General features: G+C 40.6%; 1 protein-coding gene across 5 annotated transcripts in view; it reads right to left on the bottom strand.

Moving 5' to 3' along the window:
• Positions 1-247: 247 nt before the first annotated feature.
• The window catches only part of Ckap5 (cytoskeleton associated protein 5), a 94,655-nt gene continuing 76,116 nt past the window's right edge, over positions 248-18,786 (bottom strand). For 4 of the 5 annotated variants that reach the window (XM_032903673.1, XM_032903675.1, XM_032903674.1 and 1 more), the window contains 13 exons: positions 16,457-16,629; positions 16,207-16,230; positions 15,049-15,222; positions 14,704-14,824; positions 10,046-10,225; positions 8,734-8,921; positions 7,775-7,850; positions 5,453-5,641; positions 5,235-5,372; positions 4,716-4,799; positions 4,125-4,284; positions 1,093-1,244; positions 248-946 (listed from right to left, as the gene is read on the bottom strand). In XM_032903673.1, coding sequence (XP_032759564.1) covers positions 704-946; positions 1,093-1,244; positions 4,125-4,284; positions 4,716-4,799; positions 5,235-5,372; positions 5,453-5,641; positions 7,775-7,850; positions 8,734-8,921; positions 10,046-10,225; positions 14,704-14,824; positions 15,049-15,222; positions 16,207-16,230; positions 16,457-16,629 — 1,902 coding nt within the window. In that variant the 3' untranslated portion in view covers positions 248-703. The remainder of the gene's footprint in view (positions 947-1,092; positions 1,245-4,124; positions 4,285-4,715; positions 4,800-5,234; positions 5,373-5,452; positions 5,642-7,774; positions 7,851-8,733; positions 8,922-10,045; positions 10,226-14,703; positions 14,825-15,048; positions 15,223-16,206; positions 16,231-16,456; positions 16,630-18,786) is intronic. The other variant, XM_032903677.1, reaches the window with a different exon arrangement.

Genomic DNA, 18,786 nt, shown 5'->3' with positions numbered 1-18,786 from the left:
GGAAGGTCGTAAACCAAGACCTCAAAACAAGGAGAGATGAGCTTTCTCTATTCCTTGGGTCTGCATGTGGACAGCAGTACAGCAAGTCTTTCCTGTTCCAAAGGAACTACAACCTCAATATGTTTGTTTAGAGAAGGTAGACCTCAGCAGACTATTAACAGTTTCACCTCTACCTGGGTTCAATAAACTGACCCAGCTTTTCTTAAATAGGTGACAGAAAATAGTTATCCAGAACTCCCAGAGCATCTTGGGAAATGGGTATAGTTAATGCAAACTTTATTTATAAAAGACTCTTAAATTAGTTGTCTCATGCCATGCATTCATACAGAATACAGTGTCCCTTCAGGGCTACAGAAGAAGAGCTCACAACTCAAAAGGAACTATTAAAAGAGTTTCTAATGGCTGAAAGCTAGGAAAAATTAGGACAATTTTACAAATGAGCCATTAAAACAAAACAAAAAAAGATATGGAACCTACTCTGAGCTGAGGGAGCAGCTGTTTAGAAGTCTGTACACTAACCTAACCCACAGTCAGTCTTCCAGAAGCAGAGCATGTGCACATTTGAGCTGCCACTGCTCTTCCCCATCTGCAGTCTGATCCATACAACCAGTTTGTGTACAATGAGGCCTGCAGTGGCCGCTTCACACTATAGGACTTCTAGATTAGTAAACTAACGCTGCAGAGTGCTGAGGGATGGGCAGCTTCATTTGCGACTGCTCTTTATTCTCTCCAGTCTCTTTTTCAAGTCATCGATGTTAGCTGTGGAGGAGGAGGAGGTCATGGTTCCTGCAGAGTGGGTCTGGTTGGAATCCAGGTCTGAGTGCTGGTGCTGCTCCCGGGACTCCCGGAGCTGTGAGAGCTTGCTGTGGAGCATGTCTGTGGAAGAGGCGACTGGAGGAATTGCTGGTTTGGAGAGCAAAGAGGTCAGTGGAGGCCGGTCATCTTGCTATTGAGAGAGGACAGAGACATTGGCTAAGTTCAGGGGAAGCAGTCAAAATATAGCTTTCAGCAGTGTGTACCAAGGTCAGCCTACTCTGCTGTAGGCCAGCCTGTCACCCCTCTCTACCCCACACAGAAAGAAAGGACCAATACCTTTGTGTTGTCAAGACCACACCGCTGCCGGAGAATTTTTAGCCTTTCCAGGTAGACAGATGGCCCCACTTCTTCTCCATTTGTGTTACCTAGAGAGGACACTGTGCTTGTGGGGGTGGGCACACATGTGACCTCCATCTGAGGGGAAATGCCTACAGAGGAAAATGAAGGAAGCACATGTAGATACCCATACATCCCAACTTCCAGACTGCAATGGTCAATCTATTACCAAAGACAACCAATAGTTTTCTAGGGCTCTGTGGCACAGCATATGTTTATCATAAACAAGTCCCTACCAACAACAAAAAAAATGAAAGTGTCTGAACATCTCCACTGTACTCAAAACGTGGAAAAAAAAACCCACAAGGATCTACCTGGACTTAGTGATGCAGGCTGGTCTCAAGACACAACTTACATTTATAAGTTTAAGAATTGACAACAAAAGGGCCACCTGCTTACACCCTCATTATGTGAAGGCTTAAATACCAACAATCACAGGGCTGACACAGGCAATCCAAAGTCCCTAAGCTACTTCTGAGTGCATGAGTGCCTGACTTAAAAAAATGAGGGTATTTGGCAGAATCAATTATGTTGGGTTGGATAACATAACAGACACTAGTTTTTCACATCTACAGAAAAGAACAAGGGATAGGAACTATCTATCAATAGTCTTGAAGAAGAACAACACCGGTTCATCTCAATTCCTAAACTTCTAACAGCAAACAGTCATAAAGTGCAACATTTAAAAGGCCTAACTTATAGGGCTGAAGAAGACTCAACGGAGAGTGTGAAGACAGGAGTCTGAATCTCCAGGATTTAAATAAATGCTGGGTAGGCATAGCAGCTGCCCCACAATCTCAGCATGCAGGAGGCAGAACTAGGAGACTCCTGGAGCAAGCTGGTTCCAGGTCAGAGGCCCAGTGCTGATTTATAAAATGGAGAACAATGAGCAACAGAAGACAACATTCAGCATCCCTTCTGGGCTTCCACAAGCTCCTGCGATGACACACATGCCCATACACATACAGAGATGCCTGTGTAACGTGCAATAACAGAAAACAAACAAACCTAACTCGGGGCAAGGATATGGCTTAGTGCTAGAGACAGAGTGTTTGTCTAAGGACTGGCAAAATGGCCCAGCAGTTAAGAGCACTGACTGCTCTTCTAGAGGATCCATGTTTGAATACCAGCACCCACACGACAGCTCACACCTGTTAAATCCAGTTCCAGGGGCTCTGATGTTCATTCTCTTCTGGCTTCCAAGGGCACTGCATAGATGTGGTGCACAGACACACAGCAGACAAAAAAACCCACACATGAAATAAAAATAAATTTAAAGAGACCACTACAACAAAGAACTCTGGAACAGGAAAAGGAGAGTTTCTGTGGCCAGGTAAATCACTGATCTACTGTTACCTGGTGTTAGGTTTACCATCCTTGCAGAACTTTAAATGGGTTTGTAGAGTAGTCATTTATGGTGTCAAAACGTAACTGGGAGAGCAAAGCTTTAGCTGAGCCAGCCAGATGCAGAGAGGACCTAAACCACACAAGGCGCACACTTCTGACAGGCATCAAGCTTGAGAGAGCACATGTGGACTGCTCTGCTCTGCTCTGCCCTGAGGACAACAACTTTGGCAGCTGGAGTTGCCTTTGGTTCCGTTTATAACTGAAACCTCCTTTATCTTCCTTTTGTCTCTCTCTGTGAGCAGCAGTTTTCACAGTGACTTTTCACTGTGGGGACAGTAAAACCTCAGTCTGAACTTTGGCTGTGCATCCATTTAATCCATTCCTAAAACAACTGCAGAGTGCCAATGTTGTTCTAGGTAACTAAACAGGTAAAAACCTTTTCGGGCAGATCTTTTCTTTCTCTTCTCTCTAACAGGGTCTCATGTAACTCAGTCTCTATATAGCCAAGGATAATCATGAACTTCTGATCCTCTTCAGATTACAGGCATGCATTCTCATGCCCAATTAATGGGTACTAGGGACTGAAACTAATTCTTTGTACATAATAAACAAGCACTCTACAAACTGAATTTCAACGTCAGTACCTCTCATATGGATTTTGAATTTTAGCTGAGAGTGACAGACACAAAACAAATAACAGATACTATTATTTATGTTAGAAGTGGGAAATGTGCTGGGTGTACTGGCATATCCATTTTAATAATCTCAGCACCCAGGAGCAGAGGCTGGCAGATCTTTGTGAACAGGATCTGAACAAGACTAAGGAATTGGCCAATAGGCTCTTTTAGAAGCAACAGCACTGTCTATAAAATGGCCAATGCGGGGTTACAAATGTATTAGTGTCAGAGTGTATCTGGAGCATGCACAGAGCCTTGGCTTCAATCCCCACATAAAGAACAACAGAATGACAAAGCCAGCACAAAGGCCCCAAGGAAACAGTGTGGGGGTTGGTGGGGCTGGGAGCAGTAGCTGAGGTCCCAAAAGTATCAGGGAATCAGACAACACAGGACACTCAAAGGTTTTGTGTTCTAGAAAATACTTGGAAACTCCTTCCAATACTCTGTGGAAAAGTGGACAAACAGTGAAGGTGAGAGTAGGGAGAACACACAGGAGAGCACTCTGGTGCAGTTCAGGTAAGAGAGAACACTGTTATCCACCAAGGTGCCCAAGTAAAGGGATGGGGGGTGTGAGTGGATCCTGTACATGATTTGTAGGTAGAGCCAAAGGGTTTCCTGATAGGAAGAGAAGACCAGAAGCTTTAGTTCTCATCAAACTAAGATAAAGTTGGTATCAACAAGAATGCCAATGGAGGGCTGGAGAGATGGCTCAGTGGTTAAGAGCACTGATTGCTCTTCCAGAGGTCCTGAGTTCAATTCCCAGCGACCACAGGGTGACTCACAACCATCTGTAATGGGATCTGATGCGTTCTTGGTGTGTCTGAAGACAGAGACAGTGTACTTATAAGTAATAAATAAAGAAATATTAAAAAAAAAAAAGAATGCTAATGGAGTAGGTGGCTTGCAACTATTGTGGCTTATTTCTGGAAGTAGAAGAAAAAGGCACACCTGCTGAAGTGGGAATGCGGCCTTTGCTTTCCCTCTCCATCTCAATCACCCGAAGGCCTCTCTCAACATAACTCTGAAAGAACTGTGAGGAATTTTTCAGAAATGGTTCAATGTCAGTATCTGAATATTTCTTCTTATATTCATATAACTCTGCTAGGCCCTGGTTAAAAAAAAGAAAGAGGTAGGGATGGATATAAGTTAGTGTTCCACATAGAAAACCATACCTATTTGATTTAAACCCTTCCATCCCCCCACACCACCCCCCTTTCCTCTAGTTTTACTCCCTCCACCCCCCCTTCAGGTTTTTTGTAGACAAAGTCTTATTATATAACTTTGACTGGCGTAGAACTTCGACAGTTCCTAGGTAGATCAGATTATCCTCAAATTTAGAGCAATCACCTGCCCTAGCCTCCTGACTGCTGAGATTACAACTGTACCCCAACACCTGCCTTTTTGTTATGCTTGCTTTTCTGAGATAGTCTCAGTATGCATACAGTTCAGGCTAATCTCAAACTGCAATTTTCTACCTCAGCTTTCCAAGTGCTGTAACTGCTATTTGCCACCATACCAGCCTTGGGCTTTCCTTCTCACCTCCTTAGTGTTCTCTTTAGAGCCAATCTTCTTAAAAATCTCAGCTAAGAAATCATTTACTTTGGCCTTTGATGATTTTTCATCCTAATAAATTGAAAAACACAAAGGAATGGTTAGAGTTGAGCAAATGAAACGATGGATGCTGACAGAAAGTATTTCAAAATACAGGCCTTGCAGGTGTGGTTCTGCTGGTGCAGGAAGCCCAGAGCTGAAATGCTCAGAGGACAATCCTAGTATTCTGGTTATGAGTGACTCTAGTCTAAGGATTCTGCCTCAATTCTGAGGACGAGTTGGTTCATTCCCTCCCAGGTAAGTAGAGCTCACAATGGACTTACTTAGTAATCCACTGATGCTTTGGGCACAGACGTAAAACTCTTTTTTAGAGATCAAAAGCATGTGTTCACTACTCAAGTGTTTTAAAATTGTTAGGCAGAAATGGTTATAACAGCAAACCAAGAGACTAATTCCTTTGGTTCCTAAGACTCCCCTGCCCCACCCCTTGGAAGTCAGGTTACTCACTATCCGGGAAGCTCCCTTTTCTGTTTCCTTATCAGACTTGCTCCCAGTCTGGTCCATACTGTGCTTCATCATCCGGCACAGGTGGGCCTCCAGTTCTGACTCATTCTTATTATCAATCATTGTAAGGTGGTCTAGGATCTGAAGGAGACAGCACATTCAAATGCTAGCAATGACTTCCATTAAATTTACTCAAGAGACCAGATGTTGTTCTCACTCACCTTAGGTCCTTTTAATTTGCATAAAGTATGGAGAAGGGTCTTTAGAGTCCTTATAGGAAATTCACTTTTGCATTGCTTCAATTTCTCTTTGGGAAAGACCTTCATGAAAATGTGGATGTCCAGAAGAATTCGGTCTAGGTTAATGCTGTTGATGGTGTCAGGCAATAGTCGAACCATTCTCCATAGACACTATTAAAATAAGAAACCAGGGGGTAAAGAGATGGCTCAGCAGTTAAGAGCACTAGCTACAGTGCAGTGGTGGCGGCACACACCTTTGTGGGAGGCAGAGGTTAAGTGGGTCTCTGAGTTCAGGCCAGTCCGGTCTACAGAGTGAGTTCCAGGACAGCCACAGATACAATAAAGAAACCCTATCTCAAAAAACCAAAACCAAACCAAAACAAAAAGCATTGGCTTTGGTCTAGAAGACTCCAGTTCCAGAGGATCCAATATTTCACACAGACATACAAGAAGGCAAAACATCAATGCACATAACAACAATCCATTAAAAAATAAGAAACAAATGGAGTGACTAAAAAATGAAGATAATTTATCATTTTTCCAAATTCAAGGCTCTTTAGATGAGTGTGTGCTCTCTATGTGTACAATACTGATTTCTATGTGTGTGTACATATCTGGAGACCAGAGATGGACATCAGGTATTTTCCTCTATTACTTTCAATTATGAGGCAGTCTCCCATTTAACCTGGATCTTGCTGACTCAGCTGGACTGGCTGGCAAGTCACAGGGATCCTCCTGTACTGTCTCTGCCTCCCCAGTGTGGGGATTACAAACAAATACCTTCTCACCCAATGTACATAACAAGCACTTTACAGACTAAGCCATCTTCCCTAGCCCTCAAGACTCTGCCTGAGGTAAGATCTCGTTATGCAGACTGACCTTAAATTTAATTCTCCTGCCTTAGCTTTCTAGATGCTGGGATTACAGGTATGTAAGATATAAATGTTGGTCACGTCCTTCAAGTTTGGCTGCTAAAACTTAAAGACATGAGTCTCTTCAACTATGTTCCTCACTGAAGTGTGACATACTGTCCTTGTGACCATCCATCTCAACTTTCTAGTTTTCACTCCCACTCCCCTGAGACAAGGACATTTTAAATATTGGAAAAAACAAACAAACAAACAAGCAAACGTTTAAATTCTGTCTTAGTTTACTTTAGTACTTGAGAATAGAGTAGTTTAGATTGCTTAACCAATCTAATTTAAGGAAGCAAAATATCCTATACCGCTATAGGATACAGTTCCAGCACTGTAATGTCACACTGTAATGAAACACTAAACATTATAAGGTACATACCTCTCCCTCATAATAAAAATCCCTTATCAAACTTCCTGCCTTCTTTCTAGAAGGTGGCATGAACTAACTTTACTATGCATGAGAGGCCGGTTCTTCCGTTTCACTTTCTAAGTGCTGGGATTACAAGTATAAGCCACTCTGGTGGCTTGCTCTCCTTGTTTGTAAAGATTTTTAGGAGAATCCAGGTTTAGTGCTGTAATTTAATTTTAGCATTAGGAAGAAGAAGCACTAGGAAGGTGGATCTCTGAGTTCAAGGACAGCCAGGTCTCTGCCTCCTAGATATTAGGATGAAGGTATATATCACAGCATGCAGACTGACATTAGACTTTAATTTAGTGATTAAGTTGAAATGAAAGAAAATAAAAGTCCAGTTATATGTACATGTTTTTGAGACAACCTCACTGTTTCAATAATACTGAATTATGTACCTAAGGCTGGTTTTTGTTTTTGTTTTTTTTAAAGATTTTTTTATTTCATGTATGTGAGTACACTGTCGCTCTCTTCAGACAAGCCAGAAGAGGGTTATCAGGTCCCATTACAGATGGTTGTGAGCCACCATGTGGTTGCTGGGAATTGAACTCAGGACCTCCAGAAGAGCAGTCAGAACTCTTAACCACTGAGCCATCTCTCCAACCCCTGAGACTGGTTTTGACTCCTATATTCCTTCCTTAGCCTCTGAATTACAACTGTTACCATGCCTGACTTACCAATTGTTATTTTTTATCTGTACTTGGTTGATTTGAGTCAATATCATAATCCAGATTTCTTTCCCTCTACATTTTAGAAAAATGACTATAGTTGAATGGTGATGGCAAATGCCTTTAATCCCTGCACTCTGGAGGCAGAGACAGGTAGATCTTGAACTTGCAGTTAGCATGATCTATAGATTGAGTTCCAGAACAGTCAAGGCCACACAGAGAAACCCTATTTTGAACCACATCCCCACCTCTGTACGAAAAAAATGATTATATCTTTGAAAGAAAAGAGATTAAGTCATTTTAACTTTACCTTCATAACAAGCTCTGAGAATTTGGGAGAACTAGCTGTGGCTAGCAAGCTGTCCTGAAGTAAAACAAGCAGGGCACTAAAAAACAAACAGCAGTGACACATCTTAGACCTTCATTCTTACAATCACTAACTCAAGTGTGAATATGCACTTCACAGATCATAATACTTATTAAAGTTCAATCATTAAGATTTTATTACTTGAAAATTGATAAATCTTGTCATTCTTTTCTCTTTAATTCATGGTCATTAGTAGCTGAGAGACAGAGACAAAGGTAATGCTAGAAATATAACCAGTATACTCTACTGTCTTATTCAAAAAATTAATGATATTGTTACTAGTTTTTTTAATGCATTTATTTAGTTTGTATATGAGTAAATTGTTGCTATCCTCAGACACACCAGAAGAGGGCATCAGATCTAATCACAGATGGTTGTGAGCCACCGTGTGGTTGCTGGGAATTGAACTCAGGACCTTTTGAAGAGCAGTCAGTGCTCTTAACCACTGAGCCATCTCTCCAGCCCCCAACTGTTACTAGTTTTTGCCTGAAATAGATGATTCATTTAAAGAAAGTAAGAAACCATTTTTTTTTTTTTTTGTTTTGTTTTGTTTTTTTTCGGAGCTGGGGACCGAACCCAGGGCCTTGCGCTTCCTAGGCAAGCGCTCTACCACTGAGCTAAATCCCCAACCCAAGAAACCATTTTATTAGGCAAATTTGAAAGTTACAACTGACCTGGTGACTTTGATCCTCTTGCTTCCACCCAAGAGGAATGCTCCTCCGTGTTAGAATAACAGGAGAGTGCCACTATGCTGGGGTATTACAAGTGCTGGGGAGCAAACTCAGGACTCTGAATGCTAGGCACTCTACTCACTGAGTCACACTCTCAACTCTGACTACCTGATTTCTACATATAGACAATAAGAAACTATACCAAGCTTTACTGAGGAGGGTATAATATACCTGAGGATATTGGTCTGGTCTGATTTCTCCAAAACCTTCACCACCAAGAGGTTCACAGAACGAATCACCTGTTGTCCTTCCTCCAGATCTTCAATCCGAGAATCCAGCATTAAGGTGATTAGGCCATGCATCAGGTCTTTCAGCACTCCAGTGGAGGCCTCCCGGGCCAGGCTTTCTATCTGAAATAGCTATCCAGTTCTAACTGTGTTAGGGAGGTTAAAACTCAATATATAAGACAAAGAATAAAAACACAGTTGGTATATTCTAGTCAATATTCAGCTATATATATTGACAAAAGTTTACTCTGTGGTCCAGCATTAAACTTCTAAGCTGGGATTGCGTGCTTGTACTAACATACTGGCACAATTACATTGCATTTTTAAAACCTCAGAATGTTAAAAAAAAAATCTGAATTAATTGGTATGCTCCTTTCCACAATATTTTGATCCACAAATCTGTGAAAAGTTTAATGGGACTTGCTATGCCAGCAGAAGAAATTGGTAGGAAGCACAACACTAGGAAGAACTAAGCATTCTACTTTACATCCTAACTGTGGGGACAGAGGAAACCCTGGATGAAGGAATTTTTGAATAAATTTGTGCTGCTAACATGATCTGTGTCAGGGACCCTAGCCTCAGTCCTAAGGGAACAGCAATGCCTTCTCTGTATGAGACGAGGGGGAAGTGGCAAAGCCTTCCCGGAGGTCCAAGGATGGGTGTTCATGGTGACTACAGAATGTCCTCCACAACTTGCCAACAACCATATTTATTGGCCTGAAGGCTATTCCCCTACAGAGACTGCTTCCAGAAAGATTAGCTAAACCTATGTCCTTTATCCAGTCATATAACATAGCCCACCTCCTTGTTTATCTATATGCGACAACCCTGCCTCACTGTTCAGTTCTATATAAATATGCTGAGTTTCTGGGATGCTGAGGTTTCCTCATCTCAAAGTTCAGACCATGGGATCCCAGCTTTTCTGTGGTTCAATTTCTGTCTTTTCTTCATTCCTTCTCCACTCTAGCTGTGCTAGATGAGACACCTAACAGGTAACATTCAACGGAAAAAGTCAACAACTGGCCCCATGACTCATGGATAACTCTACCAAGTGGACACAGGTCTCACTGGAACATCAGCAGTGACTCTGGCATAAGAACCTGGGTCGGATGATAGATCTTTTTTTTTTTTTTTCAGAGCTGGGGATCGAACCCAGGGCCTTGTGCTTGCCAGGCAAGTGCTCTACCGCTGAGCTAAATCCCCAACCCCCAGATGATAGATCTAAGAGAAACTCCACTTCTGCAGAAATGTCTTACCGAAATCATGTTGCCAATGATACAGCTATACAACTTGATGATTTCATCCTTGTCCAACTTCTCATCTGCCATGTGCGTGCTGTAGATGAGTCTTAGCTGCATGAAGGTTGCTATCAGAAACTGATCAATGTGGCCAGACATAGCTTCAGCTTTATCTTCCTGCCTCAGGACCTCATCAATCTGATAAGAAAAATTCCAACCTGTAGTTTCCAGGCTTTATGAGTGGCAGAAAGACACTATAAGACACATTTCTATAGGAGAATTCATTAGCAAAGCACTTATTTTACCTAAAAAAAAAAACTTTACAAATAACTATCCTTAGGAATTCAATCATTACATATATATTTACTGAGCAAGACAGTATTAAATGAATTAGCCAGAGATTCTATTCTAAGAACTTTACTGTCTAGTTCAGGGAGTAATCTCTGTTTGAATGTTTAATTCATTAAAAAGAGTACTTTTTTTTTTTTTTTCAGACAGTGTTGCTATTAAACCTTCAATTTAAAAAATCAGGAGTAGTGGGACATTCCTATAATCTTAGCACTCTGAAGGCTGAGGGAGCAGGAGGATATTACATTTGAGTTCATCTTAGACTACACAGCCAAGTTCTAGACATCCTGGGCTACAGAACCTGCCTTCCAAAAAACAAACACAAGAGCAACAACAACAAAAACCCCAAACAATCTTATCTATATGTATATAGTTTGGTGTGTGTGTGTGTGTGTGTGTGTGTGCGTGTGCGTGTGTGTTCAGTGTTAGAGTACGCCCTGGGGTCTGACTCACAGCACTGTCAAAATTTAAAAGATAAACAATCTCAACAACAAACAGTAACAACTAAAGACTCCCCATTCATCAGATGAGGCTCAGAAACTTCAGATTATTTATTTAGTCTAAACTAAAAACTCAAATGTTCTCATGTCCAGGGTTTTTCCTAGTTTAGTACTTGGTTGTAGTGATTATAAAATGTTCTGTAGGAAAATATTTATCTCTTATACACGAATATAAAAGTATTTCCAAAGGCCTCGTGTATCCTAGGCTTATTAAGCAGATTTTTATGACTGCATAAATAATGCTGAAAAACTATATAGACTGTATGTTGATATTCAGCAAACTTCACTTTTAGCAGGACTGCCAAGCTGCACGACTCCACTGGGCCACCATTCATCCACCATTTACCTACACTACAATGTGAGCAGCACCCGGTGCTAGGGACCTCACTTTCATTATCTTTTCTTGTATGCCTATTTCATAAGCACAGTATTTAGTGGGAAGGATTAATGTTTCCATATTCATGGCATAAAAATACTGCATTTTCAGGGAGGATTATTTTCCTTCTTCCTCTAATTACCTAGCATCGATAAGTAGACATACTTTCATATTTATAGTATTATAATTTTCTATTTTATATTATTATATGAATAATTATAGGACACATACTCTCAAGGCTTTAGGGACACTTTACTATACAAAGATTACATGTGCCTTTCTGCATCTAGCCTTCTCTCTTTGTTTTTTGAGTCAGGGCCTCACTATTTAGCCCTGGCTATCCTAGAACTCACTGTGTAGACCTTGAACTCAGACAGGTTTGCCTGCCTGTGCTTCTGAATGTTGGGATTAAAAGCATGAACGTCCATACTCTGACTGGCATCTACCTTTCTAATTCAGTGGAAAATTATGAAAATCTCTAGAGTCAAAGGAACAACTCTATTTGTGAAAGCAGCACAAAATGCTGGAGAGATATCTGGCTCAGCTATTAAGAGGGCACTTGGTGTTCTTAGAGAGGTCTAGAATTTGGTTCGCAGCTTTATCATGGAACCTCACAACTGTCCTTAACTCCAGTTTCAAGGAATCTAATGCTCTCTTCTAGATTCTGTAGACATCAATCAGATATACACATATGCTGTACATACATGCATGCAAAATACTCATACAAAAAATATCTTGTAATACTAGTTTGTCACCCTTCCCTTTAATACAGTTCTTCATGTTGTGGTGATCCCAATCATAAAACTATTTTGTTGCTACTTCATAACTGTAATTTTGCTGTTATGAATCATAATGTAAATATCTGATATGAAGGCTATCTGATATATGGGGATCAGCTACAGGTTGAGAACCATTAACTTAAAACATACAAACAAACAACATAATGGTTTATGAGTTTAACAAAATTTTCACTCATTCCTTTACTGAGACTTTCCAGTGTTTGTAGTTTATTACATTACAATAAACAAAATATTTGAGTATATATCCTTATATGCTTGCATTTTTATGTCTAAGAGAGAGAATATTCTCATTTCTTACAAGGACACATACTATTTGTCTTCTTTGGTGGAGACTGAATTTAGGGTCTTGTAAATGCTATACTATACTCTACTGCACTATACTAATGAGACACACTTCTAGTCTTCACAGCACTTTAAAAATGGACTAATGTGATCGGCATGTGGGACAGGCCTTAAATACCAGTACTCAGGAGGCAAAGGCATTCAGATGGTTGAGTTCAAGGTCAGCCTGGTCTACATGGCATCCTAGATCAGCCAGAGACCCTGTCTCACAAAACAAAGATGCAGTAACAATTCATGTCTCACCCTCCACCTCCACTTTCTCTGTGTAATGGCCCTGGCTGACTGTCCTAGAACTCACATTGTGGACCAGACTGCCATCAAACTTACAGAGATCCACCTGACTCTTGAATGCTGGAATTAAAGTTAAATGCTGCCAATATGTCTGTTTTTTTCTTGTTGCTATTATTATTATCATTATTGTTATTTTCCTTCTTTGATTACACAATCTCATGTAGCCCAGGCTGGCTGCACACTTGACATGTAGCAAAGAACGATCCTGAGCTCTGATCCTTCTGCTTCCGAGTGCTGGGATTACAGGTACACACCACAGGTCAGCTTATACAGAACAGAAAATAAACATGTCTCCCTTCTGTTACTCTGACTCTCCAGCAGCCTTATCTCAAAGTAAAGATTGCCATAGGCCCCACTTGACAGAGTAACTAACTCTCACCAGTTGTTCTCTCACCTCTGCACATGTGCTGTAACTCTCCCAGCTTCTCAAATTTTAGACTGTTGTATTTTGAATAGAAATACACTTAATTTGCCAGGCAGTGGTGGCACATGCCTTTAATCCCAGCACATGTAAATTTGAAGCTAGCCTGATTTACAGAGTAAGTTAGAGGATAGCCAAGGCTACACAGAGACCCCGTCTCCAAAAACAAACAAACAAACAAACAAACAAACAAACAAACAGGGTTAGAGAGATGGCTCCGTGGTTAAGAGCACTGTCTGTTCTTCCAGTACCAAGTTTAATTCCCAGCAACTTCCAGCAATGACACTGTGGCTCACGACCATCCACACTGGGATCTGATGCCCTCTTCTGGTAAGAAATACACTTAAATTTATGTACTAGGTAACTGATACATCTTTCTAATTCTGAATCATATAAACATTATATATGTATTTATGCATATATATGGTGTCCCCTCCCCCACCCCCTCCTGGAGACAGTCTCTGTGTGTCCTCTTGGATGTCCTGGAACTCATACTGTAAACCAGTCTGGCCTTGAACTCAGAGATCTGCCTGTCTGCTGCCTCACTAGAGCTGAGATTAAAGGTGTGTGCCACCACTGCCCAGCAAACAGTGCATTCTAAATGTCATTCACCAACACTTCATTATTTTTATGTAAATGTATACTACTTGAATGTATACTACTATATTTATTTTACTAACATCACTATTGATGACTTTGAAAAGTAATTTTTTTTTTTTTAATTTGAAAGGATGCTACAAATTGAATGACTTAGTGAAGGTTGAGCAACAATTTAAAGGTACAGCATTTCTACTCTGGATGGGTTGTCTTAACAACCAATGAAGTTTCTCCAGGACTGTGGAAAATCAGCCTAAACAGCATGGAGTCAAGGTGTCATTTGGAGTAAATGTGATGGGATCACAGAGAGTTCATTTTATTTTGCTATTTACTTGTAGCTCCCCTCCCTCACTGTAAGAAATATGACTCCCATTTTCTTTGTAATTTTTTTTTTTTAAATTAACCAGTCTCTATATAATCAATCTCCTATTTCTGCCTCCAGCCCTTCTCTGTTTTGATGTCCTTTTCTGGTTTGGATGATTCTCCATTATGAGCCCCTCTGCAAGCTACTTGCTTTGCTTGGGGCTGTAACACCATGACAGGGTGGCCCCTTGCGTAGACAACCTCTTCTTGGGAACTGATACTCAATTACATGTCAGTGTTCTTTTATGAACACTTTCCTTGTCATCTACTGGACTTTTATCCCCTGGCTCTGAGCTAACCTGGTTCCATACTAACAACCATAGTCACCACAGCAAACACAAACCTAGCTCTTCCCTACTTACACACATCTAAAACTGAACTGTTAGAGAAAGATGCAGAAAATGGTTAAAAAAAAAATAGCTTCTGGTGGATGAATGGTTTGATTCCCAGCACCCACGTGGTAGCTCACAATTGTCTGGAACTCTAGTTCCAGGGGGTCTGATACAAATGGTAACTGGGTGGTGGTTGTGTGCCTGCCTGCTTCAATACTGTCACTGTACTAGTAGGATCCATTATTCGTTCAAGTCTCTACATGGATCCATGGAAGGAATCACTATTATGGGAAGCATTACCATTACCTGTGTCAGAGCTTGGATACTTGTGCTGATGTCACCACTGGCTACTTGGGAGATAATGAAATTGATTGTGGATGCTGTATTACTGTGCATGTCATCAAAATGTGGAGAAACAGCCCGGATCCTAGACAACAGATCACAAAGAAAAATTCAGTATGCATTACAAGACATTTTAATGAGTGAGGATTATGCAATTCTCTACTAGATCCAGGTTTTAATAAAGATGTCACTATTAGGTAGTAATCAACTCTAGGAATTTCAACGGCATACTTCCATAGTGGGTTCTTTTCAGGTATGTACTCTAATGATCATGAACTGTTTGTATTTAAATGAAAAGGCTCAACTTACTTAGGTTCAGGAATAAGGACAGGCTCAAAAATGTCATCAAGTTTGTGCTGGACAAGCTCTGGCATTTCACATCGGACTGTACCATTATCATTTTCAATCTCATCTAAATCCAGCTGGAATTCTCGGCGAACCATCTGAGCTGCTTCAGGATGCCCACTCATGCTTCGAGCTTGACTGAAGGAAGCAAAAAGAGGTTCCTGAACTAAGAGGAGGATTTCTTAACACAAGGATAATATTAGCACTGCTAGCTGCCTCAAAGCTTCAAGACAGATGTTCAACTTCTGGTTTCAGCCCCTCTGAAGGATTAAAGTTCTTGAGTGAGGGAAAGTGCCTGAAGTAACAACACTGGTTCAGGATAACCCCGAGAGCAGGCAACTTTAATTTTTGCTTAGATTGGTTAATTTGCAAAAGCCTTGTTGATAATCTTGAACTTCTATTCCACTTGGAGCAGAAAATACTTATATAGACTCAAAATCTACTTCTATGAGCCAAAGTATTAATAATAGAATAACGGTTCCCTACTCTATCCATGAAATTAATCAGTGTTAAGTTCTAATCATAGGCATCTTAGAGGTAGTTTTCAGCACATTTTATACTTTGAAAGCTAGTCATTACTTTTTGAAGAAGTCATCCTTCATAGGTCAGTATTATATAGTTATACAAAATTTCCAAATTCTAATTGGTTAAAAGTATCCTTGTAGCACACACAACCCCAAACACTGCTGTCACTGTCTTGTTTGGCAGGCACTGTTCTGAGGCTGTAGGCCAGTTCTGGGGTGCATGCATCACTTTAGCCTCATCTCAGGAACAGGAAGCTGGGTCTGCTGTGCTGGTGCACCCCTTTAATACCAGGACTCTGAGAAGCAGAGCTGAAACTCTTCAATTTAAGGTTAGCCTGCTCTACATGGTGAGCTCCAAGACAGCTAGGACCACTGTTTCAAAAAATCCAAAATAATAACAACACTAACAACAAAAGAATAAAAACAAAAACAGGAACTTGAATACAACCAAATATAAAGAAGACTTTCATGGGAGGCCTGATACTTATGGCCACACTCGGCTGCCCTGTTTTAACAGTTTCCAGAGGGGATGAATCCATGTCAGAAGTTAGAAAGATATAAGAGCCCTGCTAATGAGAAATTAGCAGGCAGTACTTACATCCTATAAGTGCGATACATAATTCTGTCCACGGAAAAGCAGTGAAAGAAGGCACAAGACCATTTAGAAGTGGTTTTGAGACAAAGACAATGAAGAGTGAAAGATTCAACATTTGATCATAAGACATTACCCCAGACACTCTGTCATGCATGACAATGACAAAAACTCAAGATTATGTTACAGACAAGCTCTGAGCACATACAGCTAAGTCCACAGATATGCTAGCAGACAGCTATCTATATTCACATACTTAAGTTTGGAGGACATGTCCTCAGCTGGTCCCTTGCGTAGCATGTTGGCATTAGAGTTTATATTCTGTGTGCGCTGAGGTTTCTCTTCCACCTGTTTCACAGGTGCAGCAGAAGGTCTCTTTGCTGACCGCTTTATCCTCTCCTCAAGCATGCTCATGTCCTTCTCAGAAAGCTGTAAAAGTCAAACTATTAGCACACCCATTCACTAAAATACAAATCTTACTTGGAGAATAAAAATCTAGAACCATACACTGCAAGCCTGGTATGGTGGTGCATACTTTTAAGCAGAGTACTGGGAGGCAAAGGCAGACAGGTTTCTCTGAGTTCAAGGACAGCTGGTCTACAAAACAGTCTGGACTACAAATGGAGTTCCAGAACACACAGAGCTGTTATACAGAGAAACCCTGTCTCAAAAAAATTACCCTTCTCAGCTTAAAAGAAGTCAAGCAGTGGTAGCACATGCCTTTGATCCTAATTCTTGGGAGGAAGAGGTAGGCAGATTTCTAAGTTCAAGGGCAGTCTGAACTACAGAGTGAGTTTCAGGACAGTCAGGGCTACACACAAACAAGTCCAGTTTTTTAAAAACAAAGTAACACACACACACACACACACACACACACACACACACACACACACACACACTATTTTCACACAGAAAAAAAAAAAAGCTATTATGATAGATCAAATTTACTTTAAAATTTCTAAATTAAGGGACTAGATAGATGGTTCTCTATTAAAAAGTATTAGCTACTCTTGCAAAGGACTTAGGTTCAGTTACCAGCACCTACATGGTGCCCCATAATCATGTAATTCCAGTTTTTGTTATTCGAGACAGGGTTTCCCTGTGGCTCTGGCTGTCCTGGAACTCAGAGATCTGCCTGCCTCTGCCTCCTGAGTGCTGGGATTAAAAGTGTGTAATACCACCACTGTCCAGATTTTTTTTTAAAGACATGGCTTCTCTGTGTAATAGCCCTGGTTGTCCTGGAACTCGGAGAGGTCTTCTGCCTCTGCCTCCTAAGTATACTACTAGGTCCAGCTATAACTCCAGTTCTAGAGGTTCCATGATTTATTATAGCCTCTGTAGACACCAGGCACACATGTGGTACACATATGCACATATGTATATGTAAGCAAAACACTCAATCATAAAAATATAATCTTAAAAACAAATAAAGGCAACTTACTACATTATTTCTAAAGTGCTTCTCTGCATTTATTTATTTGGTGTGAGTGTGAGTGAGTATGTGTGTGTGTGTGTGTGTGTGTGTGCGCGCGCGCGCGCATGTTGGGTGTATGCGTTCACACAAGCACCATAATACTCATATAAAAGTTATAGGAGAATTTGTGTGAGTTGATTCTTTCCTTTTACCATGTGGGTTCCAGGGATGAAACTCAAGTATCAGGCTTGGTTGCAAAACAACTTTACCCATCATATCACTATATTATTAAGTCAACTACCATTAATAACTACACATCTATAATAACAACATATGAAAGGAGGGATATAAAAGAAATAACTAATATTAATAACTATAATCAAACAGCTAAAATAGCATCTGATGATTGCTCAGTTGGTAGTATGCTTGTTTAGTGTGTGCAAAGCCGTGGTTTGACACAGCATCATACGAAACTGGACACAGTTGTACATACTAGTTATTCTAGCACTAAAGACGTAGGGGGAGAATCAGAAACGTTCAGTCTTAGGCTGGGCATGGCGGCTCATGACTTTAACTCTAGTACTGAAGGGTTGGGGGTGGGAGAAGAGGAGGATCTCTGAAAGTTCTAGGCCAACCTGGTCAAAATAGCCAGTTCAATGACTACTACGTAGAGAGACCCTGCCTCACAGTAAATATAAACAAATGAAAGAAAGAATAAACAAACAAAAATTCAAGATATTCATTGGCTACATAGTGAGTTTGAGTCTGGTCTGACATATATCAAACTTTAAAAACAATTTTTAGAAAAGGAAGGAAAAAGAAGAAAAGGTAAAAAAAATAAAGTTTCTTTGTTTTGTTGCTAAAAACAAACAGCATCTATAAGCATGATTTTTCATTTTGGTAATTTGTTAAACGTCTCGTGTTTTGTGTCCTTCTTCACTGATGATAGGATTTTATTAGACAATGGAATGTGCAGTGCAGTAAAAAGGAGCCATTATAACTTTACCAGAGTGAAGAACTGAGGCCAAGACACAGTAATGACTGGCTCAAAAGGAAGAAGGAATCAAGAGGCAGAAAATGGCTGAAGTCTGTCTGATCTCTGTATCCAATAGTGTTCCCTAAAGGGTACCTGTTACCCAATAACCAAATGCACCAAAATTCATAGAGCAGTA

The sequence above is a fragment of the Rattus rattus genome, chromosome 5 (assembly GCF_011064425.1).
Source record: "Rattus rattus isolate New Zealand chromosome 5, Rrattus_CSIRO_v1, whole genome shotgun sequence".
Taxonomy (NCBI): Eukaryota; Metazoa; Chordata; class Mammalia; order Rodentia; family Muridae; genus Rattus; species Rattus rattus.
The sequence above is the reverse complement of the archived record's forward strand: the minus strand, read 5'-3'. Positions and strand labels throughout refer to the sequence as shown.